The sequence below is a fragment of the Enhydra lutris genome, unplaced genomic scaffold (genome assembly GCF_002288905.1).
Source record: "Enhydra lutris kenyoni isolate GAN:26980312 unplaced genomic scaffold, ASM228890v2 scaffoldscaffold1, whole genome shotgun sequence".
In the NCBI taxonomy this organism is placed as follows: Eukaryota; Metazoa; Chordata; class Mammalia; order Carnivora; family Mustelidae; genus Enhydra; species Enhydra lutris.
Window position 1 is genome coordinate 15,038,503 of NW_019154085.1, and position 26,000 is coordinate 15,064,502.

General features: G+C 38.4%; 1 protein-coding gene across 1 annotated transcript in view; it reads left to right on the top strand.

Moving 5' to 3' along the window:
* Window positions 1-26,000, top strand: part of LOC111142681 (cytochrome P450 20A1) — a 61,730-nt gene that overhangs the window by 34,354 nt on the left and 1,376 nt on the right. The window contains exons 6-11 of the mRNA XM_022495982.1: window positions 3,636-3,714; window positions 8,797-8,912; window positions 9,640-9,694; window positions 12,520-12,640; window positions 17,178-17,289; window positions 19,092-19,156. Of these exons, the coding sequence (XP_022351690.1) occupies window positions 3,636-3,714; window positions 8,797-8,912; window positions 9,640-9,694; window positions 12,520-12,640; window positions 17,178-17,289; window positions 19,092-19,156 (548 nt within the window). The remainder of the gene's footprint in view (window positions 1-3,635; window positions 3,715-8,796; window positions 8,913-9,639; window positions 9,695-12,519; window positions 12,641-17,177; window positions 17,290-19,091; window positions 19,157-26,000) is intronic.

Sequence of the window (26,000 nt, forward strand, 5' to 3'; positions counted from 1 at the left end):
AATAAATAAATAAATAAATAAATAAATAAATAAATAAATAAATAAATAAATACTTGCCTATGTCATAAGTCAAAATGGCATTTCATGATTATCATTTTTTATCATTTATGAGGTTAAACATCATTTTTTAAATTTTTATTGAATACTTGTATTTCTTTTGTGGGATACTTTCTTATGTCCTTTGCCCATATTTCTATTGATGTGATTTTTACTAATCAAAAAGAGCTCTTGGGGCGCCTGGGTGGCTCAGTGGGTTAAAGCCTCTGCCTTCGGCTCAGGTCATGATCCCAGGGTGCTGAGATCGAGCCCCGCATCGGGCTCTCTGCTCAGCGGGGAGCCTGCTTCCTCCTCTCTCTCTCTGCCTGTCTCCCTGCCTACTTGTGATCTGTCAAATAAATAAATAAAATATTTTTTTAAAAAAAAGAGCTCTTTATGTTTTTTTAAATTTTATCTTTATTTTTTAAAGTAACCTGTACACCCAGTGTGGGGCTTGAACTCATGACCCTAAGATCAAGAGTTGTATTCTCTACTGACTAAGCCAGCCAGATGCCCTAAAAGTTCTTTATTTTTATCTCACTTTTCATTTATAGGGCTTAAAAAAAAGTCTTTGTTTTTTATTTTTTTAAAAGATTTTATTTATTTATTTATTTGACAGACAGAGATCACAAGTAGGCAGAGAGGCAGGCAGAAAGAGAGAGGGAAGCAGGCTCCCTGCTGAGCAGAGAACCTGATGCGGGGCTCGATCCCAGGACCCTGAGATAATGACCTGAGCCGAAGGCAGCGGCTTAACCCACTGAGCCACCCAGGCGCCCAAAAGTCTTTATTTTTTATTTTTTTAAAGATTTTATTTATTTATTTGACAGAGATCACAAGTAGGCAGAAAGAGAGAGGAGGAAGCAGGCTCCCTGCAGAGCAGAGAGCCCGATGTGGGGCTCGATCCAGGACCCTGGGATCATGACCTGAGCCGAAGGCAGAGGCTTTAACCTACTGAGCCACCCAGGCACCCCAAGTCTTTATTTTTTAAAGCAGTTTTGGGTTTACAGTAAAATTGAGAGGAAAGGCTGCTGGGTGGCTCAGTTGCTTAAGCGTCCAACTCTTGATTTCAGCTCAGGTTATGATCTCAGGGTTGTGAGATTGAGCCGTACATTGGGCTCCGTGCTGGGTGTGGAGCCTGCTTAGGATTCTCTCTCTCCCTTTCCCTCTCAAAAAGAGAAAAAAAAAATGAGAGGAAGATACAGAGATATCCTCTATACCCATTGCTTCCACACATGCATAGCCTTCACCATTACTGACATCACTTACCAAAATTGTACATTTTTTTCCAAGGATGAACCTATATTGACATAAAATTACCCCAAGGATTCATGGTTGGTATTGTACATTCAGTGGGTTTGGACAAATGTATGATGACATATATCTATCATTATAATATATAAAGGACATGATATACTGGGTAAAAGAAACTGGTGTAAATAGGCCTTTAGAATTGTGATGGTGCGGGGTGCCTGGGTGGTTCAGTGGGTTAAAGCCTATGCCTTTGGCTCAGGTCATGATCTTAGGGTTCTGGGATTGTGCCCCACATCGGGCTCTCTGCTCAGCAAGGAGCCTGCTTCCCCCTCTCTCTCTGCTTGCCTCTCTGCTTACTTGTGATCTCTGTCTGTCAAATAAATAAATAAAATCTGAAAAAAAAAAGTTAAAAAAAAAAAAAGAATTGTGACAGTGAGCTGTGGGGAGAGGGGGAGCAACCCATAGTCCTGTGAGTAGGTGTCAGTCTTTCAGTGAGCCTGTGCCTCTGGATCGTGAACTTCATAAGTGTTTCTCAGTATTTTTCCCCCCATTTGGGTGGGACAGGATGGCTAAGTGGACTGGAGTTTGATGCTTTCCTTCTTCCACACTAAACGCTAGCCCTGGCTGGAGTTGGATAGTTCCCTTCTAGGCGGTTGGGCTCTGACAAAACCGCAGCAGGTTAGGCTGTCAAGGCAGGCCTTGTTAACAAGAACAGAATGCTCTGGTTTATTTCAGATCAGTTCCTTTTCAAAGGAAATTTTTTTCAAGTTTCCCTGCTAGAAGCCCTAGAGGGAGTTTCTTCATTATTTACCACGGGAACCTGGTTGAGCTCTTGGAGGTAGATCTCACAATATTTTGGCGGGGGAACATTGGGTCTATGATTGAGTTTCCCTGGAGTTTTTAGTTCTGAGTTGTGCATTACTGAACCTCCAGCTGTTTGTTAATTACAGTTCAGGTTTTCCTCCCCTGGGACTGGTTCCTGAGGTGGTTTCCGCTTGTGGGTCTCTGCTTCGGTAAGCGGTCACTCCCCGATTTGACCTGTCTCTTTAATCTTGGGCCCTTTCCTGTCTTCCTGTTTTCCCTAGTTTCTTTAATCCCTGGGTCCTCTCCTGTCTTAGGGTCCAAGGAGAGTTGTTGATTTTTCATTCTGTTCAGCTTTTTGTCATTGAGATGGAGTTGCTAAATTAGTTCAGCTTTCTCATGAATTTTCGCCCTCTGCTCTGTGTCATGCTTAGAAACTCCTTTCCTGGGGTTCTTAGGTCACTCAGTTGGTTAAGTGTCTGCACAGGTCATGATTTTGAGGTCTGAGTGAGCCCCACGTCGTGGGACTTCCTGCTCATTGGGGAGTCTGCTTCTCCCTCTCCTTTTTGCCCCTCCCCCATGCTCATGCTCACTCATTCTCTCTCAAATAAATAAATGAAATCTTAAAAAAAAAAACCTCCTTTCTTGCTTTAAGGAGATATATTTATAATAAATATAAACATTTATTATACATTTTCACAGTACTTTTTTTTTTAAGATTTTATTTGTTTGACAGACAAAGATCCAAGTGGGGGGAGGGGAGCAGGTTCCCCGCTGAGCAGAGAGCCCTATGTGGGATTCGATCCCAGGACCCTGGGATCATGACCTGAGCCGAAGGCAGAGGCTTTAACCCACTGAGCCACCCAGGTGCCCCTTCACAGGACTTTAAATGGTTTAATATTTCACATTTAAAAAATCTTTAAGTTATATCTTTGTAAGGTAAGAGTTAAGGACTCCTAAATATTAATAATTATTCAATTATTTAGCACTGATTAGTGAGTGTTGTATTCTTTCCCTACACTCTTTCACAACTTTTAAATTAAATAAGCTAAGGTTTTTTCCAGGGGCTACCCAATTTTGAAATAATTGGAAGGCAGTTTTATTATTTACTATCTGCAAACCTTATACTAACTTTTAGCCTTTTTTTCTGAATTTCAACCAGTGATTATCAGTATCACAAGTGAAGTAAAAATTTAGAATTCCCTATGAATTTTATTCACCCACTGGTGCTATTATAATAAAAAATTGAAAATTGACTCTACCGCCATGTTCTTTTCTTCCCCATTCCTACACCTTTTAAAAAAGAGAAACTTTTGACTTCCTAGTTAAAATTAGTTTTAAAGTGCCCTGAATGAAATTATTAAAACATATTTGCACTCTATCCTCCGAGACTACAGAGTAAATGATTTTGCAGCCCACTTAAAAGGGAGAGTTTAATTATTAGATCTGTTAGTAAGATAGGAATTTCTCAATTATTGGCTTAGATTGCTTCGTATTACTTAGAAAATCTACTTTACTAGATAATAGGTATGTTTTCCTGTTTTCAGGTTTGGTCTGAGATTGGCAAAGGCTTTTTAGATGGATCACTTGATAAAAGTACAACTCGGAAAAAACAATATGAAGATGGTAAGTTTTGCTACTCTTAAATTATAGTAGGGACAGGATATGTGCCCCAATTTTAATAAGGTCATCTCTGAATCATGAGATTATGGGTCATGTATATTTTCTATCTTTATGTTTTTCTCCTACATTTCCTATATTTTGTTCTTTTTTAAAGATTTTTTTTTTTAATTTATTTGACAGACAGATCACAAGTAGGCAGAGAGGCAGGCAGAGAGAAACGGAGGAGGCAGGCTCCCTGCTGAGCAGAGAGCCCAATGCGGGACTCGATCCCAGGACCCTGAGATCATGACCTGAGCCGAAGGCAGAGGCTTTAACCCACTGAGCCACCCAGGCACCCCTACATTTCCTATATTAAAGGTTTTTCTTAAAAGAGAGGAAAAAGCAGTGTATCGGTAAATGAAACTCTGGTATTCATTATAGTATGAGGCTCGTATGGCCTACAGGAAAATGTAAGGGTACAATCCTGGGAAAGCAGTTTTATAATACACATTAAGAGTAATAAATAATGGGGGCCCCTGGGTGGCTCGGTCAGTTGAGTGGCTGCTTCAGCTCAGGTCATGATCTTAGTGTCCTGGGATTGAGTCCTGCATTAGGTTCCCTGCTCAGCGGGAAGCTGCTTCTTGCTTCTCCCTTCCCAGCCCTTGTGCTCTCTTGCGTGTGCGCTCTCTCTCTCTCTCTCTCTCTCTCAAATAAATGAATAAAAACTTTTTTAAAGAGTCATGAATAATTGGTGAAATTAAGAGAAAAAAGAAATGACACATTTTTTTTTGTAGTGCTATTTCTGTAAATAGAAAACCAGAAGCAATCTAAATGTCCAACAATATTGGAATTGCTGAAGAAATAATACCAGCTTACATGTTGAAAAGATGTTTGTAAAAAAAATATGTAGCAACATAAGAATTCTTGCTGTTGTAACACTGAGTAAAAATATTTTCAGTATTTTGGGGCATTGGTTGCAACTTTATAAAATCTACTCAGAAAAACAGCAGTTTTAGTTTTAAGATGACTGCACAAAATTATTCTCACTTGGGTGCCTGGGTGGCTCAGTGGGTTAAGCCTCTGCCTTCGGCTGGGGTCATGATCTCAGGGTCCTGGGATGGAGCCCCACATGGGGCTCTCTGCTCAGCAGAGAGCTTCCCCCCCCCCTGCCTGCTCTCTGTCTGCCTCTCTGCGTATTTGTGATCTCTGTCAAATAAATAAATAAAATCTTTAAAAAAAATTATTCTCCCTTTTTTTGGTTGTATGTCTTCTGTCAGTAATTTAATGACTATAATGCTTTAATACCTGTATTTTGAGCTATTTCAGTTCTTTTTTTGGAAGTAGGGTAAATTAAAATACATGGGCTGTGTTGGAATGATGGATTATTTTCCATATATAATTGTGTTCCTTTCTACTATTCTCATCCTTCATTCTTTCAGTAAGTATTTATTGAGGACTATATGTGCTAGGCGCTATTTTGTGCGAAGGAGTCAAAAATCCTGGACCTCGTGGGGCTTAGAATTCTAGTGATTCCCTTGACGTCCAACATAAGTTCAAAAGAGCCATTTTAACAGACACATTTTCTACACTCTGGTTTTTCTTGCCATTGTGAGTATCTTCATGGATGCAATAGGACTAATTTCCCTTAATAAAAAATGTATTTCACAAGTATTTGTTCAATTAATACAAAATGAAAATTAGTAATTTATATTCTTTGATTTTAAGTAAAACTAGATTATCTAACATAAATTCCTTGAGTTGTAACATTGGCATAAATCAAATTTGTGCTTTTATTGGAAATTATTCTTTATGTGCTATGGTGAGTGCTGTGAATTGTTTAAGATTGATGAATCACAGACCTGTACCCCTGAAACAAATAATACATTATATGTTAATTAAAAAAAAAAAGATTCTTTTTTGGAATTTATGTGAGTAGGAAGCCATGGCTGGGTCAGTGTGTCATGTGTTTAAGTGAGTCATTCTTAAACTGATCTGTACATTAAAATCACCTTGAGAACCTAAGACAAAAAAAAAAAACTGAAGATCAGGCCCCACTCTAAACCAGTTTATTCAGAGTCTGAGAGAGAGGCGCCCTGGGTGTCAGGTATTACTATGAAAGCCATGCATGTTATGCTGATGTACTTGTAGAGCTGAGAATATAGAGCAGTAGTTCCCAAACTTTGCTAAACATTGAATCTTTTTAAGAAATATGGGGGTGCCTGGCTGGTGCAGTTAGGAGAGCATATGACTCTTAACCAACTGACCACCCAGGTGCCCTGCATATGAGTCTTTATCTTGGGGTCCTGAGTTCCAGTCTCATGCTGGGTGTAGAGATTACTAAAAAAAAAAAATTAAACTATAAAACAAAATAAATAGTGACATCAGGCTTCCATTCCTAAACATTTGGAATTATTTGGTGTGAGGTGTGACTTACATTTTATGATTTTTATTTTTATTTTTTTTAGGAGAAAGAGTGAAAGTGGTGGGTGGGTAGGGAGAGAGAGAATCTTTTTTTTTTTTTTTTAATTTTATTTATTTATTTGACAGAGAGAGATCACAAGCAGGCAGAGAGGCAGGTAGAGAGAGAGGAGGAAGCAGGCTCCCTGCTGAGCAGAGAGCCCGATGTGGGGCTCGATCCCAGGACCCTGAGATCATGACCTGAACCGAAGGCAGCGGCTCAACCCACTGAGCCACCCAGGCGCCCCGAGAGAGAGAATCTTAAGCAGACTCCATGCCCAGTGCAGAGCCTAGTGCGGGGCTGGATCTCGTGACCCTTGGGTCATGACCGAAGCCGAAATCAAGAGTCATGTGCTTAACTGGCTGAGCCATCCAGGCACCCCTACTTTACGATTTAAAAAAAAAAAAAAAATCTTCCTAGGTGCTTCTAATTTGTAGCAGAGTTGAGAACCACTGCATCACAGTGTTAATAATTTTTAATTTTAATCACTAATGTGTTACATTCATGCAAATCTGTAACTATTTAGTGAATATCTATAGTATTCTGGTATGTTTTTGGTGTTGGGGAGATGTCCATGAACAAAAGAAACAAAAATTCCTGTCTTCATGGCACCACATTCTAGTGGGAAGTAGCGGACAATAATCTAAATGAGTAAACTGTATAGTGTATTAAAAGATGAAAAGTGCTGCGGAGGAAATTAAATCAGGAAGGAGGATGGGGTGTGCTAGGGATGGGGAGGTTGCAATTTTGAATAGGGTTACTAGGAAGGGCCTCACTAAGATTAGGTGACTTATGAGCTACACTTGCAAGAGATAAGGAAATCATTCAGTGCAGATCATTGAGGCTCTCCACATGTCCAAAGGAAGAGGATTCTCTGTAGAGGGAGAGTAATTGCAAAGTCCTGGGGGTGGGATTCTGGTGTACAGGGAACTTTTTGGCTGGAGTGAAGCCAGTCAGAAGAGGAATAGAAGAGATGAGGCAGGAAGAACTGAGGGGAGGGACAGATATTGTCTGGCTTATAGCTCATTGTAAGATTAGGTTGTTACTATGAGATAGGAAGCCACTGGAAGGTTTTAGCAGTTATAATCTGAGTTATTATTTTTTTGGTGTGTGTTTTTTTAAGATTTTATTTATTTATTTGACAGAGATCACAAGTAGGCAGAGAGGCAGGCAGAGATAGGAGGAAGCAGGCTCCCTGCTGAGCAGAGAGCCTGATTCAGGGCTCGATCCCAGGACCCTGGGATCATGACCTGAGCCGAAGGCAGAGGCTTTAACCCACTGAGCCACCCAGGTGCCCCTGTTTTGGGTTTTTTTAGATTTTATTTTTAAGTATCTCTACATCTAACATGGGGCTCGAACTTATAACCCTGAGATCAAGAGTTGCATGCTCTACTGACTAACAGCCAGGCGCCCCAGTCTCAGTTATGTTTTCAACAGGTCAGTCTGGCTGCTGTTACAGATTATAGGCACCTGGAGCAGAAGCAGGGAGACTAATTCAGGGGCTGTTGCAATGAACCAGGCAAGAGAAATAATGTGACTTGGACTAGGTGGTAGGCAGCAGAAAATAAGAATGAAAAAAAAAAAAGGTAAGAAGAATAATTCTGTACTTTGAAATTAGAACACCAACATTAGCTGACAGCTTAAGTTGTATGGTATAAGAGGGAAGGAGACACCGAGGTTTTAGGCCTGAGTGTTTGGAAAATGAAGTTTTGGGGGAGATGGGGCAGATTTGGGAAGATCCAGTTTTGGTGGGGAAAGATGTAGAGTTCATTTGTGGATATGGTATGTATAATAGGCTTCAGACATCTAAGTGGAGATGCTAAATTGGTTGTTAGACATAGAAATCTGGAATTCAGGGGAAAGAGGTCTGGCCTGGAAATATAAATTTGGGAATGTTCAGTCCATAGATTATATTTAAGGCCTTGAGACTAGTGACCATCAAGGTAATGAATGTAAGTAGAAAAAGAAAAGAGGTACGAAAACTGAATCCTGACCTTGGACATTCCATCATTAAGAAATTCAAGAGATGAGAAGGAATCATTGAAAGGAGACTGAGAATGAGCAGGCAGCAAAGTAGGGGGAAGTATAGGGTCCAGTAGGGCATGGAATCCCAAGATCCAAATGAGAATCTTAACCCTAGAGAGTATTTGATCAGGGTCCTGGGATCAAGCCCCACATCTGGCTCCCTGCTCATTGGGAAGCCTGCTTCTCCCTCTCCACTGCTTGTGCTCTCTCGCATTCTCTCTCTCTCTCAAATAATAAATAAAATCTTAAAAAAAAAAAAAAAAAAAGAATTTAGAAGGGAAGTATCAAGGGAGAGGTTTATGTGTGTGGAGGCCTCCAAGAAGCTGGTGTTAGTTCTAGCTCTTGACCTGGTTGTTGATATTATGGGTGTTTGCTTTATAATTATTCCTTAAATTGTACATATATGGCATTTGCAGCTTTTTGTATGTAAAATTTAGCAAAAAGAAGGAAAAAGAAAATTGATGAGTTTTAACATAAATTAGCTTTGTAAAAATTTTTGGTTACAGCTCTTTTTCTTAAAAGTTTTATTCTGCACATAGCAACATTGTACAGAAATATTAAAAGATATTCAATCTTTACAAATGCTTATATTCTAAAATCTTTTTTTGTATTTCTTCTCTAAGCTCTTAGGCAACTGGAATCTATTTTAAAGAAAATCATAAAAGAACGAAAAGGAGGGAACTTCAGTCAACATATTTTCATTGACTCCTTAGTACAAGGGAACCTTAATGACCAACAGGTGGTGTAATTGTTGATTAAGTAAATAATAATCACCCATGTATAGTGCTTTGTACTCACTTTACTTTTCTAGCACATCGTCCACAAATAGTACAAGTATTTAGTGTCTTCTTATTTAGCTCTTTGAAGCCGCTGTATATTATTTAATATTGGGTAAGCAAATGTTGAATCAAATTCTCCGATCATAAAAGAGGAGACTTAACTGACTAGGTTGGCAGCTTGACTTGTTCTCAGAGTGCCTCTGTTACCCCAGCACGCCGCTGTGTTTGCGGGGTTGTCAGGCAAAGGACAAGAGCGGAGCCATTATTGCCACGCCTGTAATGAATGCCCCAGTCTACACATGTGAGTCTTCAGAGACAGAATGGTTTTCCGGGTGTGTACAGGTGCAGGATCGAATAAGGCTTCAAGAGTAGTGGCAGCCTCTTCACTGTTCTGAGGCTTTGTTGCTGCACCAGCCTAAGCCAGAAAGAGAGCCCTGAGGCAGTTTGTTTGCAAAAACATGGCACCAGCCGGTGAAAACTACCGGTAAATGTTTATTGCATCAAAAAGGCAATGCCATATTTAGGTTGATTTTTACATTAGTTTTTTTTAGGTGAAAACATTGTAAAGAAATAATATACATTTTTTCCTTTCCTTGACCTTAATTCTATACTATAGGTTATTTTGGTAGGGTCTAATACAGGCCACCTTACATTTTACACTTTCTAAACTTAGTTTTTCTCTCCTAGATCCTTGAAGACAGTATGATATTTTCTCTGGCCAGTTGTGTCATAACTGCAAAATGTGAGTATAAACTGATTTCTTCTTGAGATAGATTATAAAATACACATGGGTAAAATAAAGGAAACATTGTTCGCAAGACCTCTTTATCATTTCCCTTCTCTTTTCTTTTTTATTTTTGTTTGAAAGGCTTGATTCACACAGCTACCTTTTTTTTTTTTTTGAAACCCCCAGGTGCTCTATGCCACCTCTGAACATTGCCATAAATTTCTTGACACAGTTTATGGATTGTGAATTCTAGTTAGTGCCTTTAAAATGAACTGCTATTGACACCTTTCCAAGCAGAGCAGTGAGCTTTTCAGTCTCCTGCTGGGGTTTTCACTTTGACTCGAGTCCAGTTTGCTATTATTAAGGTCTACCAACAGAGGATATAGGCCACAGAAATCACAGTTTAAAAGAACTCCTCTCTTGGTGGAATTGAAGGTGATTTTTACTTAAAGTTCTAAAATGTGTGAAATTTGTGTACGCTTATAAAAATATGCTAAAATGCTAAAGGAAGTATCAAAACTTCAGTTTGAAATAGAAAAAATCGATACTCATTGAAGGATTTCATTTACAACTCTTTCTGTTGAAAAACAATAATTAAAGATGTAAACTGCCCATAAGTTCTTCTTTATAAAATTTTTGACATCTAGAGATGTCCAGGTATTATAGATTAAATGGAATTTGTACATGTGTCAAAAATAATGTATGGAACTTCTTTAAAAAGTGCTTAACTTGTTTTTTAAAATATTTACTACATTAAATTATATATTTGCTAAAGACCTTCAAAAAATCTGGAGTACAACAACAGAGCGAAAAAAGTGACCATTTTCAAAGTTGGGTTAATATTTTAATCTTATCACAGTTTTTAGGGGGGATTTCAGATTATCACTGTTTCTTTGCATGTGGGTTGGTTATTTTTTTAAGATACCTCTGAATTTTTTGAGAGTCAAAATAGGCAGGAAACTTTAATCTTCTGCTAGTTATTAGCCTTGAGCAAGATATTTGGCTCTGCATTTTTTTTTTCTCTCAAATAACAGTTTAGCTCTAGTTGACCTCCAAGATATTCTCAAGTCTGTAATTGTGTCTTTGGTTTAGTATCATGTTTAAAGAACGTTCATGACTTAAAATCTTATTTTTAAGCTATGCCCAGTCATACTTTAGAGTTCTACCAAAGAACCAATTTTTGAGATTATTAAACCATAGTTATGATAACTTTAAGTGATAATATGGTAAAGCAGGGTATAAGAGTGCTCACTGTGTACACATCCTTATACTAAATCTTTCAATATTGTATATTACTGTATGCTGTAAAATTACAAACATGTACATATTGTACACTGCACAAGTTTCCATTATCACTTGTGAAGCAGAAATTCTATAGTTCCTTCAAAAACCCTAATAAAGAAATACATGTAGGAAAAAGTTAAATACAGGCAGTTACTCCTGTGCCTTTTTATAAACTCTGAATGTGAGTAAATTATAAAAAGAGTTGAGTACCAAGCAGCTATTAATTTTATTGACAACATTTAGTACAGAAAGTGAATTGTGTCCTTTCCAGGCATAAGATTTGGATATGTGAATTAGGCAAACATTAAAATAAAAAGTAACTTTGAGACAAATTTAAGTCCGCCCTTAGCTCAAGGAGGCGATAATTAATAAGTAGAAGTAGAAATTACTTAAATACATTTTTATAAGTGTTTGACTCAGAAAAAGTAATATAGAGTCATCTCAAGCAACATCTAGGGTAAGAGGTGCTGGTATCTGGATGGTATCTGGATAGTTCCATTCTTTGAGTAATTGTAATCCCAGTGGATTTCTAAAGGAAATAGAACTTTTCGTATTTTCTGTTTCATGTTCATCATGTGATTTTCTTACCTTTTCATTTCCTCGGTGCATATAATACATAGGCCATTTTAAGCAAAAGTAAGCCTGTAAGCTTAGTCATCTTCCAGTCTTGTTGTTCATCAAAATAAATACGGTATTTGTTGGAAGTACAGATGCCTGGACTTCACCTAAATCGTTTGAATCAGAATCTGTAAATGTGGAATTGTGCCATCAATCAATTCCTGGGTGATTTTAGAGAACCATTGTCCTAAGCAATAACCAATACCAATTCTTGAACCAGTTTATCTACCATTACAAGTAAAAATTTAGAACACTGATTTATAGGTAAATCTCCTGCTACTTTGATTTGTATGAATCATTTCATTAGGTCTCCTGAAGGAACTAATAAATGCGTATTTTATTACACAAGGTTGGGTGAACCAGACAATCCATTACAGTTAACCAACATTTAACACTCCTCCAGATAATGAGGTTTATTTATTATCATTACTATTTTACTGAAGGTAAAAATGCATTTTTGGCTTCAATTACTTGCCAGTTTTAAGAAAGCAATTGCAGATCTCCTTAGGAGTTGTCATGCTCTGTTCAGTGAAGTACAAATCCTGTTCTGTTCAATGAAGTACAAATCCTGTGAACAGGGGCGCCTGGGTGGCTCACTGGGTTAAAGCCTCTGCCTTCAGCTCAGGTCATGATCCCAGGGTCCTGGGATCGAGCCCCGAATCGGGCTCTCTGCTCAGCGGAGAGCCTGCTTCCCTTCCCCTCTCTCTCTCTGCCTGCCTCTCTGCCTACTTGTGATCTCTGTCTGTCAAATAAATAAATTAAATCTTTGAAAAAAAATTCCTGTGAACAGTCGTTGTATATTTTGGTAGCATTTCTTTGTCTTCCATATCAGAAAAAAGGGAAAATACAAGAAAAAAATAATAGTATGTTCTATCTTACTCTGCACCGAAACTATGAATTAGCTATTTTCATTGTTATTAATATAAATTTTTATTTAGTGTGCACCTGGGCAATCTGTTTTTTAACCACCTCTGAAGAGGTTCAGAGAAAACTTTATGAAGAGATAGACCAAGTTTTTGGGAAGGATCCTATTACTCCAGAGAAAATTGAGCAGCTCAGGTAAGAATATAATAAAAAGAAGAGATCATTAGCAGGTAAATTTGAGTTGGTTTAACTGTCTTATTTAAAGCTAATGATAATATCTAGGAAAGGTATATATTTTACAGGACTTAAAATGTTTAAATACAGATTTTAGGGGTGTCTGGGTGGCTCAGTTGGTTAAGTAACTGCCTTCAGCTCAGATCATGATCTTGGAGTCCCGGGATGGAGTCCTGCATCAGGCTCTCTGCTCGGCAGGGAGTCTGCTTCTCCTTCTGACCCTCCCCCTTCTCATGCTCTCTCTCTCTCACTCTCAAATAAATAAATAAAATATTTTTTAAAAAGTAAATACAGATTTTATTAGATAACTTAATTTGCTCTTTAAAATCATAAGGTAGTTTTGGGGGTGTCTAGGTGGCTCAGTTGGTTAAGTGACTGTCTTCAGCTCAGGTCATGATCCCAGGGTGTTGGGATTGAGCCCCTCATCAGGCTCCTTGCTCAGTTGGGAACCTGCTTCTCCCTCTTTCTCTGCCTCTTCCCCTGCTTGTGCTCTCTCTCTCTGTCAAATAAATAAAATCATAAGATAGTTTTGGGAAACCTTTACAGTAGATTTATGTAAAATAGTATCAGTGATGTTCAGGTAAGTGGAGCATTCACATCTTGTTGATGGAAATGCAAAATGGTATAGACCTGTCAGAAAACAGTGTGGCAGCTGAACATACACTTAACCATACAACCCAGAAATTCTCCAATGCATTTATCCAAGAGAAATGAAAAAAATACATACACAAAGACCTTTATGCACATGTTCATAGCAGTATTATTCATGATAGCAAAAAGCTGGAAATAGTCCAGATGTTCATTGGCTGGTGAGTAAATAAACAAATTGTGTTATATCTGTACCTTGGAATATTACCAAGTGGTTAAAAGTAATATCAATATATACAACAGTGTGGTTAAATGTCATTATGTTAAGTGAAAGAAGTCAAATTCAAAGACTGCATACAATATAATTTCCTTAAGGTGAAATTTGAGAAGAGGCAAAACTATTGTAATGGAAAGGAGATCAGTGGTTGTCTGGGGCCAGGAATGGGGAGGGGATCAACTAGCAGGGAGAATGAGAAGAGTTTTTAGGGGGAACTGTTCTATATCTTGACGGTGATTGTGGTAACACAATTACACAATTACTAAGTTTCATCACATTGTATAGGTAAAATAGATGAATTTTTATATGTAGATAATACCTTAGTTAAAAAGATTTTTTTCTCGGGGCGCCTGGGTGGCTCAGTGGGTTAAAGCCTCTGCCTTCGGCTCAGGTCATGATCTCAGAGTCCTGGTATTGAGCCCCACATCGGGCTCTCTGCTCAGCGGGGAGCCTGCTTCCTCCTCTCTCTCTGCCTGCCTCTCTGCCTACTTGTGGTCTCTGTCAAATAAATAAATAAAATCTTTACCAAAAAAAAAAAAAAAAGATTTTTTTTCTCTTTATATTTTTTAAAGATTTTACTGACTTATTTGACAGAGAGCAGCAGAGGGAGAGAGAGAAGCAGACTCCCCACTGAGCAGGGAGCCCGATGCAGGACTTGATCCCAGGACCCTGGGATTGTGACTTGAGGCAAATGCTTAACTGACTGAGCCACCCAGGCATTCTAAAAAGATTTTTTTTAAAATAGCAATTATGGGGGCGCCTGGGTGGCTCAGTGGGTTAAGGCCTCTGCCTGCGGCTCAGGTCATGATCCCAGGGTCCTGGGATCGAGCCCCGAATCGGGCTGTCTGCTCAGCAGGGAGCCTGCTTCCTCCTATCTCTGCCTGCCTCTCTGCCTACTTGTAATCTCTGTCTGTGAAATAAATAAATAAATAAAATCTTTAAAAAAAAAAAATAGCAATTATGAATGCTTAGGGTGTTGGAAGTCAGGCAACCAACCCTACCTTGGAGCCTCTTTTAACTATAGAAAAGAAGATAAGGAGACTTCTGTTACAAATTCTTCAAAATTTGGAAGTTTTCTTAATTACCTTGAATATAACTATTTTTCATTTTAAAAGTAATACTTGTCCTTCGAAGTTTTTATAATACAGAAGTGTATGAAGTAGAAGGTAAAGGTTTTTTGTAACTGTATCCCTAGGAGATAACAATTAACTATCTTTACTCTTTTTCCAGTTTTTCTATGCATATATACATATATATATATATATATATATATATATAAACTTTTATTATTATATATACATAAATTATATATATAAATTTTTCTATGCGTATATACATATATGCATATGTATGCATATATATGCATATATATTCAAAATAAAAAACTTCAAGATGTTTTAAAATGTAAAAATATAATTCTGTAAATTCCATCTTTTCTCTAAATATTTTGTGGACAATATTCTTATATATATAACTCTACTATGCCCAGTCAGAGATTAAGTTCTGTTGATTTGACTTTCCAAACAACTTTTAGTTGGAAGTTTGTTTTTTTATTTTATTTTATTTATTTATTTATTTGTCAGAGAGAGAGAGAGAAAGAGAGAGCGAGCACACAAGCAGGAAGAGTGGCAGGCAGAGGGAGGGACTCAATCCCAGGACTCTGGAATCATGACCTGAGGCGAGTGAAGGCAGACGCTTAACTGACTGAGCCACCCAGGTGTCCCTGGAAGTTGAATTTTAGTTCTTTTCATTGTCCTCACTATTCAGATCACCATCAGCTTGCCTGGGATATTTCAACAGCCTTGGATCTTGCTCCCCACTAATCCAGTCTCCAAATTGCTACTGGAGCCCATGACTGTACACAGTAAACACTGTGGGTGCTTTAACCATACAGATAACCTAGGACCAATGCCAAATCAGCAGTCTCTGGGCATCAGAAGTTTTCAAAAGATTCTTAGATGATTCCGATTTGTTCTAATTCTAATGTTGAGCATCACTGTGCTAGTAATATTTCTGTACCTGAGGAGTCAACATCTGGGCAGATGAGTCCCCAGTTTAAAATCTTTCAGTGACCTCTGGTTGTCCTTAAGATAGAATTTAAACTCACCAGCATGGCCTAGGAGGCATTTCAAGCGCTGGGCTGCTAATTCCCTTCCCACCTTATCTCTCATTATTTGTGCCTCTTCCTACCTTGGATTTAGCAATACTGAAATTCTTTTGTTTCTTCAAAGCTGTAGTATTCTTTCTCATCTCCTGGCTTTTGCAGACTACTTTTTTGTCTAGATTCTCTCTTCCTTCCTCTACTAGCAAACTCCAGTTTTTTCTGCAGGTCTCCGCCTCAAGTGCTTATTTCTCTGCAAAGTCCTTTCTTTAGTTATGTGCTCCTGCCATGTGTTCTCCAAAATCCTGAACTGCCTTTATCATAATAGTTACTGTGGTTTTTATTTTATTTATTTATTTATTTTATTTTTAATTTTTTTTTTAAAGATTTTTATTTATTTGACAGACAGATCACAAGCAGGCAGAGAGGCAGGCAGAGAGAGAGAGAGGAGGAGGCAGGCTCCCTGCTGAGCAGAGAGCCCGACGTGAGGCTCCATCCCAGGACCCCGGGACTGAGCCGAAGGCAGAGGCTTTAACCACTGAGCCACCCAGGCGCCCATTACTGTGGTTTTTAAATTGTTATCCTTGCTGTCCCTACCTCTCTCATTTTCTCTGCCAACTAGACCTTGGAACCCTTTGTGGGTTTCTGTCTTACTGTTGTAGTTCAGAGTCTAACATGGTGTTTCTAATGAAACAATAAATAGTTGTTCAATAAATAGTCCCAGTAAATAGTTGTTCAAAGAGAAAAGGAAGGATGTTTTCCTTTTTTGTTTTTTGTTGTTTTTAAGTATTATAAACAATCAGCATTCCTATGCTTGTTATTTTTTTTTTTATATTTCCAGTTGTTGCTATTAATAAAGTCCTAGAAGTGGGATTGTTATTGAAGGATACATACAGTAGTTTGGTATTTATGATTAGGGGCTATGAAGTAAGGCAGACCTGGGTTTGAATCCTGCTGACACCACCTCCCCGCTAGGTGATCTTAAGCAATTGCCTAATTTTAAAAATCTGTAAAATTAGAATAATAATAGCACCCCTGAGGTTCTTGTAAGGATTAAATGAGATACTACAAAGAAACTATTTAATAGAAGGGTGCCTGGGTGGCTCACTTGGTTAAGTGACTGCCATCAGCTCAGGTCATGATCCCAGGGTCCTGGGATTGAGCCCTGCATCAGGCTCCCTGCTCAGCAGGGAGCTTGCTTCCTCCTCTCTCTCTGCCTGCTTCTCTGCCTACTTGTGATCTCTGTCTGTCAAATAAATAAATAAAATCTTAAAAAAAAATAAAAAATAAGGGACTTTTCTATTTAAGAATTATATAAATAATGTTTCGAGTTTTCTTCTGGTACTTTTGAAGTTGTTTAACCTACCTGGACTTTATATACCTCTAATATATAACTTAATTTTCAAGCAAATTAGAATTATGATGTGCCTATTTCCAATTAGGAAGATTTTTAAAGTTGTTACAAAATGCACCTGCATTTCAAACTGCCTTTCCCAGAGTTAAGAACTGTAAAAAAAACTTTTTTAAAACAGGTATTGTCGGCAAGTACTTTGTGAAACTGTTCGGGCTGCCAAACTGACCCCAGTTTCTGCCCGGCTTCAAGATATTGAAGGAAAGGTTGACAAATTTATTATTCCTAGAGAGGTAAGAAACATTTGGTATACTTATTCAGTTACTCTTTTCAACTCTTTTAGTGTGTGTTTTTGAATTATATTGTCTAATATGTTTAATAAATACCTATTATTAAATCAAAGACATAGTTACTTTAAATGACAATAATATATGTTGTTTTAGGGTATAAACAATATAAAAGGCTCCTTTCCTCACATGTACTGTTGTTAATACTTTGGCGTGTATTTTTGTAGGTCTTTGTGTATATATGTTACTCTGTATATGTATATACACATATATGTATTTTAAAAACTGAATTTATATGTGAAAAGTTGCTTTTCATGCATCATTCATTAATTTGCTTCTTTAGGTGTAGTGTGGTTATGAGTACAACTGGGACTTGATATAGATCCAGCTTATTTTTAATGGATGCATAGTATCCCATCGCATGAGTGTGTTACAGTTTATTTAAGCAGTCCCCATTGATGAAAATTTAGATTACATCAATTTTTTTGTTATTACAAATTATATAGTTGTATAGATGTTGAGTAGAGCCCTAGAAATTGAGTTTTGGGGTCAGAGTGTTATTTATGTTAAATTTAAATTGCCCTGTAAGATGCAATTTATATTTTTAGCAACAATGTATGAGAATGCTATTTCTCTCCATATCCTTACTACTTCTAGATTTATTACTTTTCTACATTCTTAAAGTTTCTTTTCAGTGTTCCGGAATTCATTGTTTATGCGCCACTCCCAGTGCTCCATGCAATACGTGCCCTCCATAATACCCACCAGACTCACCCAACCCCCCACCCCTCTCCCCTCCAAAACCTTCAGTTTGTTTCTCAGAGTCCACAGTCCCTCATGGTTCGTCTCCCCCTCCGGTTTCCCCCATCTCACTTCTCTCCATCTCCCCATGTCCTCCATGTTATTCCTTATGCTCCACAAATAAGTGAAACCATATGATAATTGACTCTCTCTGCTTGGCTTATTTCACTCAGCATAATCTCTTCCAGTCCCATCCATGTTGCTACAAAAGTTGGGTATTCATCCTTTCTGATGGAGGCATAATACTCCATAGTGTATATGGACCACATCTTCCTTATCCATTCGTCCGTGGAAGGGCATCTTGGTTCTTTCCACAGTTTGGCGACTGTGGCCATTTCTGCTATAAACATTGGGGTACAGATGGCCCTTCTTTTCACTACATCTGTATCTTTGGGGTAAATACCCAGTAGTGCAATTGCAGGGTCATAGGGAAGCTCTGTTTTTAATTTCTTAAGGAATCTCCACACTTTTCCAAAGTGGCTGCACCAACTTGCATTCCCACCAACATATTTCTTACATGAAATACTGTCTCATTATTTTAATTTGCTTTTCCCTGATTATTGGAGAGATTGAGCAGCTTTTCATATATATTTATCAATTTGTATTTCTTCTTTTGTGAATTATGTGCTTGTAACTCATTTATTTCTAGTGAGCTTATATATATATATTTTATATTGCACATGCTAACTTAATTATATGGAAAATACATTTTTCCTATTATTTATCTTTCACTGGTGATTTTGGTGTGTTTTGTTTTTACTGGATGCAGGTTTTAAATATTCATAGTAAAGTCTTTTATTCCTTTATGACTGTCAGATTTTGACATGCTTAGGGAGGCCTTCTCCACTGTTAAGTCATCAAAATAATGGCCTGTATTTTCTTTGATCATTTTCTGTTTTTATTTTGTACTCATTATCTGTATTAAAAGAGCATTCAGGAGGAATTGGCTCTCTGACAGTCATTTTGTCTCTGTAAGGCCTTGACTAACTAGAATAATTTTTTTGCAGACCCTTGTTCTTTATGCTCTTGGCGTGGTACTGCAGGATCCCAGTACTTGGCCGTCCCCACACAAGTATGAAATATCTGTGTTTATCTTTGTGATTATTGATTTTTATGTGTTTGTGTGTTTTGCATTTCTTTTCTAAGTTTTGAGGAGAAAATTCAATATGTGACAATGATATAACATAAGCAAGCCACTGCCTTCTCTTTGGTATCTTCTGTTCACTATTCTTTCTTTCATGAATCTGCTGTCTGCTTGCTACTCTGTCTCTCCTATTACCACTTCTAGCCTAAGATCTATTTAATCTCTACAACTGTCCTTTAATTTCAATGGAAATTCAGAATTCTTTTGTTGGTAAGTGAGTGTTCTGATGTAGCTTCTTTGTTTTCCTGCTGTTGGTCTCAATTATTAATCTCTAGTCAAATTCAAAAAGTAGATGTTGTCTCTATACATGTTGTATGTGAGAATGGCAGGGAAAGGAAAAAGCAAAGAGCAAAGCTGCTACTGTTTGCCTTCTGGATAGGCATCAAGTAAAATCCACCCTAAAGAAATGGGTTAAGATTTATTGCCCTGGTAAAAGGTTATAGATTGAGTTGATTGGGGATACGACAGATGTGTGGGGGCGCCTGGCTGGCTTAGTCATTGGAACATCCAACTTTTGATCTTAGGGTTGTAGGTTTGAGCCCCACATTGGATACTGAGTTTACGTAAAAATAAAATCTTAAAAAAAAAAAAAATACAGCTGTGTGAAGTGTAGTAGGACAGAGTTGGTGGCATGGTTGAAGTACTCATACCTATCTCTGAAGGATAATGATGGGTTTATTAAGTGTTCTTATTGTTTCAGTTTTTAATACTATAATGATATTAAAAGAAATCTATTAACAAATGAAATAGCAGTAAAATTTGCTATGAGTAAAAAATATATTTTATATTCTAAATGACATAACAAAATTGAAGATCTGTATTAGTGGAAAATTTATGCTTATGATTTAGAAAAACTAATATTTCCAGTTCTTAAATTGTTAAAAAAATTTGGAAAATGCCAAATTGTTGTTGTTGTTGTTGTTTTGTGGGGCTTTTTTTGCCAAGTTTTTGATAAATTTGAAATGTAATATGAAAAATATAAGAAATTTGCTGTAACTTTTGACACTACTTCTTCCCTCAAAACAGATGATCTGGGTTACAAATTGAAAATATTAAAAAATATGTATGCTAAAATGTGGAACTCATTTTGATGTATCAAATAGAATCAGATTTAGGAAATGTTAGTAATAATGTTGCATACTAATGAAAAGCTTTCTGAAATTGGGCACCTCCCTCTTGAGAGACAACTCGCACTAACAAAAATGTACATAGACTGAGATAGACCTTGTCGAGACCGTTGATTACTGTTTAATGTAATTGTCACACAGACAAGGAGAAAGAGATTAACTTTTTTCATAAACTTAATGCTCTTGAGGTCAACATAGTATGTTTCATACCATTTTTTGGCTGCAGAGTTTTTCAGCCTTTCACCCACCGGAGAACATCTGGATTGTTTTGGTAACAATGAAGCCGCAAAGAACAGTCATATAAGGGGTTTTGTGTGAACATAGGATTTATTTCTTTGGGATAAATGCCCAACGGTGCAGTTGCTGGGGTCATACGGTTAGTGCGTGTTTAGTTTTGCAGGAAACTGCCAGGCTGTTTTTCAGAGATTATCAGCAGCAGCATTTGAGAGATTCGCCTCTGCAGCCGCGGTGGCGCTAACCGCTATCGCTGCTTCTATTTTAGATGTGAGGTGGTGTTTCATTATGCATTTAAAAGTTGTCTTTTTGAGTAACTGACATTAACGTATTCTCCTAAAGAAAAAAAATGTCTGGATATGATTTATTTATATAAAGAAATGACAGAGGGGTGCCTGGATGGCTCCGTCGAGCCGGCTCTTGATATTGGTTCAAGTTAGGATCTCAGGGTCATGAGTTCGAGCCCTGCTTCAGGCTGCACACTCAGTGGGTTGTCTGCTTGAGATTCTCTCCCTCTCCCGTTGCCCCTCCCCCTGCTCACACACTCTCTCTCTCTCTCTGAGATAAATAAATCTTAAAAAAAAAAAAAAGAAATGATAGAAATACGCTATTACTATTACCATATTGGCATGTTTCAGAGCAAGAAAACCTGGGTCAAGTTCTATGATTTCAGTATATAACAATGTAAATATTACTCTAAACTATGAAATATTATCAACTTAATAAAACCAGACTAATGCAAAATTCTCAGCTGAAAAGAATGAAGGCAAGTACCAAAAATCTCCATATGGACTGGGACCAAGATAGTGATAGAGCAGGCTCCTGAATTTCCCTCCTCTCACGGGCACACTCAGTGTTGCCATGCATGGAGCAGCTCCCTCTGCGAGAAATCCAGAAACCAGCTGAGTGACTTACACACATTGGGAAAACGAGAAAATACCCATACTGAAATGTGTAAAAGGCTGAGACACACTCTTACCATAAACCTACACCCAGCACAGTGCCATATAATCTGAAGTGAACCCTCAACTGCCAGCTTCTCCCTGAGAATCGAAGGGTTTGGACTGCACAGCTACTGCCCTAAATTGAAGACTCCTACCTGAGATATGGGTTTCTAAAACACTTAGTTCTGAAAGCCACCAGGGCTTGTGTTCATGAGTCCCACAGGCTTGTAAAAAATGAAGAAGCAGTTCTTAATGTGCATGATAGGAACACAGACATTTCCTGTGGCTTTTCCTCCGGGGTTCAGCAAAGAGGGGGCAGGCAAGGCAAAAACTCTTCCTGGAAGGAGGTTAACTGCATATTTTAGAAGCTGCTGCCTGCAGGTCCAGCTTCTGGTTAGCAAACATCTCTGTGTAATGGCTGTGATCCTCCTTGAAGCCTGGGGGAGCCAGTGGGCACAACCCCAACCGAGTTCACTCCACAATAAAACCAAGTCATCCAGTACATATCTAGTGCCCCAACTTTATAGCTGCTATCTGAGGGACATGCCCCAAATTACCTAACTCTGATAGCCAGGGGGTCTTATATCCATAAGTACCAAAGGAAAATAGCAAACAAAAGTACTTGTTAATAGGCATGCAGGTATTTACTGTGGCTAGCCCCCAAGGTTCAATCTAAAGGGGGCAGGCAAATGCCCATCTTCCAGTCTTTTCTCAGGAAGGGATTTGACTCCTTCCACATTAACAAAGTGCAGTCCCTATCAAAATGCCAATAGTATTTCACACAGAACTAGAACAAATAATCCTAAGGTTTGTTTGAAATGATTAAAAACCTCGAAAGGCCAAAGAATATAGCTCAACATAGTAAAGGCCATATATGACAAACCCACAACCAACATCTTCCTCAGTGGTGAAGAGCTGGAAGCTTTCCCTCTAAGATCAAGAACAAGACAGATGTTCAGTTCATCACTTTTTTTCAATATAGTAATAAAAGTCCTAGCCACAGCAATCAGACAAGAAAAATAAATAAAAGGCATCCAAATTGGTAAGGAAGAAGTAAAATTGTCACTATTTACATATGAGATCATATTATATGTAGAAAACCCTAAACACTCCATCAAAGAACTGTTGGAACTAATAAATAAATTTGGTAAAGTTTCAGGACACAAAATTAATATGCAGAAATCTGTAGCATTTCTATATACTAATAACAAACCAGAGGAAAGAGAAATTAAGACAACAATCCCATTTAAAATTACACAAGAGACCCCCAGTACCTAGGAATAAATTTAACCAAGTGAAGGACCCGTACTCTGAAAACTGTAAGACATTGATGAAAGAAATTGAAGGTAAAACCTATAAATAGAAGGGTAAACCAGGGAACCTGGGTGGCTCAGTTGGTTAAGTGGTAGACTCTTGATTTTGGCTTAGGTTCATCCATGTTGTGCAAATATCAAGATTTCCTTCTTTTGGGGCACCTGGGTGGCTCAGTGGTTAAGCCTCTGCCTTCGGCTCAGGTCATGATCTCAGGGTCCTGGGATCGAGTCCCACATCGGGCTCTCTGCTCTGCAGGCAGCCTGCTTCCTCCTCTCTCTCTCTCTCTGCTTGCCTCTCCACCCACTTGTGATCTCTCTCTGTCAAATAAATAAAATCTTAAAAAAAAAAAAGAAATGATTAAAAAAAAAAAAAAGATTTCCTTCTTTCTTATGGCCCAATAATACTTCAATAAACATGTGAGTACAGACACCTCTTCGAGATAATGACACTGTTTCCTTTGAATATATATGCAGAAGTGGCATTGTTGGATCATATGGTAGTTTTGTTTTAAATTTCTTGAGGACTCTCCATACTCTTTACCCTTATGGCTGTACCAATTTACATTTACACCAACAGTGTACAAGAGTTCCCTTTTATCCATTTCCTTGCCAGCATTTGTCATCTCTTATCTTTTTTGATAATAGACATCCCAACACGTGTTAAATGGATAAAGAAGTGAATATTCCACTATATGTCTGTGTATATTTATATACATGTACATATATTATCTCTTTATGCACATACACATACACAAAATCATCAAATGATTATCTGATGAACTTCGGCTTAGGTCTTAATCCCAGGGTCCTGGGATCCAGCTCAATGTGGGGCTCCCTGCTTGGTAGGGAATCTGCTTCTCCCTCTTCTCCTCCCCCCACTCGTGTGTGCGCTCTCTCTCTCTCTCTCTCTCTCTCAAATAAAGAAAATCTTTTTTAAAAAAGATCTTATTTATTAGTTGAGGTGGGGGAGGGGCTGACCAGGAGTGGGGGAGAATCTGAAGCAGACCCTGCACTCAGCACAGAGCCCAACATGGAGCTCAATCCTATGATGGGGAGATCATGACCTGAGTTGAAACCCAGATTCAGACACTTAACCGACTGAGCCACCCAGGTACCCCAGTTGTGAGGTGTTTTATAAAATAATTGGGAAATTGTTTGATTTTTTTTTTAAGATTTTATTGATTTATTTGAAAGGGAGAGAGCAAGCACAAGCAGGGAGAATGGCAGGCAGATGGGGAGGGAGAAGTAGGCTACCCCCTGAGCAAGGAGGCTGATGCAGGGCTTGATCCCAGGGTCCTGGGATCTGAGCTGAAGGCAGATGCTTAACCCGACTGTGCCACCCATGTGCCCCAAGTTTGATTCTTTTTAAATCTAAAAATACATAATATCTGCAGGTAAAATTTAGGGTCTCAATTTTCAAGATAGTTGATAAAAGGAAAAGCTGATTGGGAGACCTAGTTGGAAGAGCATGCAACTCTTGATCTTAGGCTTGTGAGTTTAAGCCCCACTTTGGGTATAGAAATTACTTAATTTTTTAAAGATTTATGTATTTAGGGACGCCTGGGTGGCTCAGTTGGTTAAGCAGCTGCCTTCGGCTCAGGTCATGATCCCAGCGTCCTGGGATCGAGTCCCACATCGGGCTCCTTGCTCATCAGGGAGCCTGCTTCTCCCTCTGCCTCTGCCTGCCATTCTGTCTGCCTGTGCTTGCTCTCTCTCCCTCTCTCTCTCTGACAAATAATTAAATAAAATATTTTAAAAAAATTAAAAAAAAAAAAGATTTATGTATTTATTTTGGAGAGAAAGCGAGAGAGCAGGGGGAGTGGCAGAGGGAGAGAGAGACTCCCAAACAGACTCCCCACTGAGTGTGGAGCCTGATTCAGGGCCTGATCCCAGGAACCTTGAGACCATGACCTGAGCCGAAACCAAGAGTTGGATGCTCAACCAACTGAGCCACCCAGGAGTCCCAAGATTATTTAATTCTTAAAAATCTTACTTACTTTAAGTACGCTCTACTTACAATATAGGGCTTGAACTCATGACCTTGAGATCAGGAGTCTTATGCTTCACCAGCTGAGTCAGCCAGGTGCCCCAGAGATTACTTAAATAAATAAATAAAGGGGCGCCTGGGTGGCTCAGTGGGTTGAAGCCTCTGCCTTTAGCTCAGGTCATGATCCCGCGGTCCTGGGATCGAGCCCCGCATCCGGCTCTCTGCTCAGCGGAGAGCCTGCTTCCTCCTCTTTCTCTGCCTGCCTCTCTAACTGCTTGTGATCTCTGTCTGTCAAATAAATAAATAAAATCTTTTAAAAATAAATAAATAGTTAAAAGGAAAATTATTTTATATAATTTTTATGTCAACTATAATGTGAGTCTAGTATATTCCATTAGTGGAAGGTAATTTACACTTTTTAAAAAAGAAAATAAAGTAAAATTCTTTTTTTTCTCATAGCACAGTTTAAGTCTTTTAACATTTGTCTTTATTTTTTTTTTTTTAAGATTTTATTTAATTGTCAGAGAGAGGGGGAGAGGGGCTGAGCAGGAGGGAAAAGGGAGGGAGAAGCAGACTCCCCAATGAGCAAGGAGCCCAATGCAGGACCCAATCCTAGGACCTTGGGATCATGACCTGGGCCGGAGGGAGATGCTTAACTGACTGAGCCACCCAGGTATCCCTAACATTTGTTTTTGAGAGGAATTTTTATGTTCCGTAGTGGATGAGTTTTTGGTTGTTTCTATGTATGCCATTTTACCAGTGACTTTTTACAAAATGAAATTCTGTACAATAAAAAAACCCTTCTTAGCCTTTTCATTTCCGTCACTTACTAATTAGTCTGGATGTAATATAATTGATGAATATAATTTTAAGTCTGGTGTATCCAGTTTTAGGAAATACATTTTAATTGAAGAGGCAGTGTAAAATGCTTTGCATATTGATGAGATGGGTCTCATGTAATAGATAATTTGAACACTTTTTTTTTCCTTAAAAATTTTTATTTACTTGATGGAGAGAGGCACAGCGAGAGAGGGAACACAAGCAGGGGGAGTGGGAGAGGGAGAACAGGCTTCCCATGGAGCAGGGAGCCCAATGTGGGGCTCGATACCAGGACCCTGGGATCATGACCTGAGCAGAAGGCAGATGCTTAACGATTGAGCCAACCAG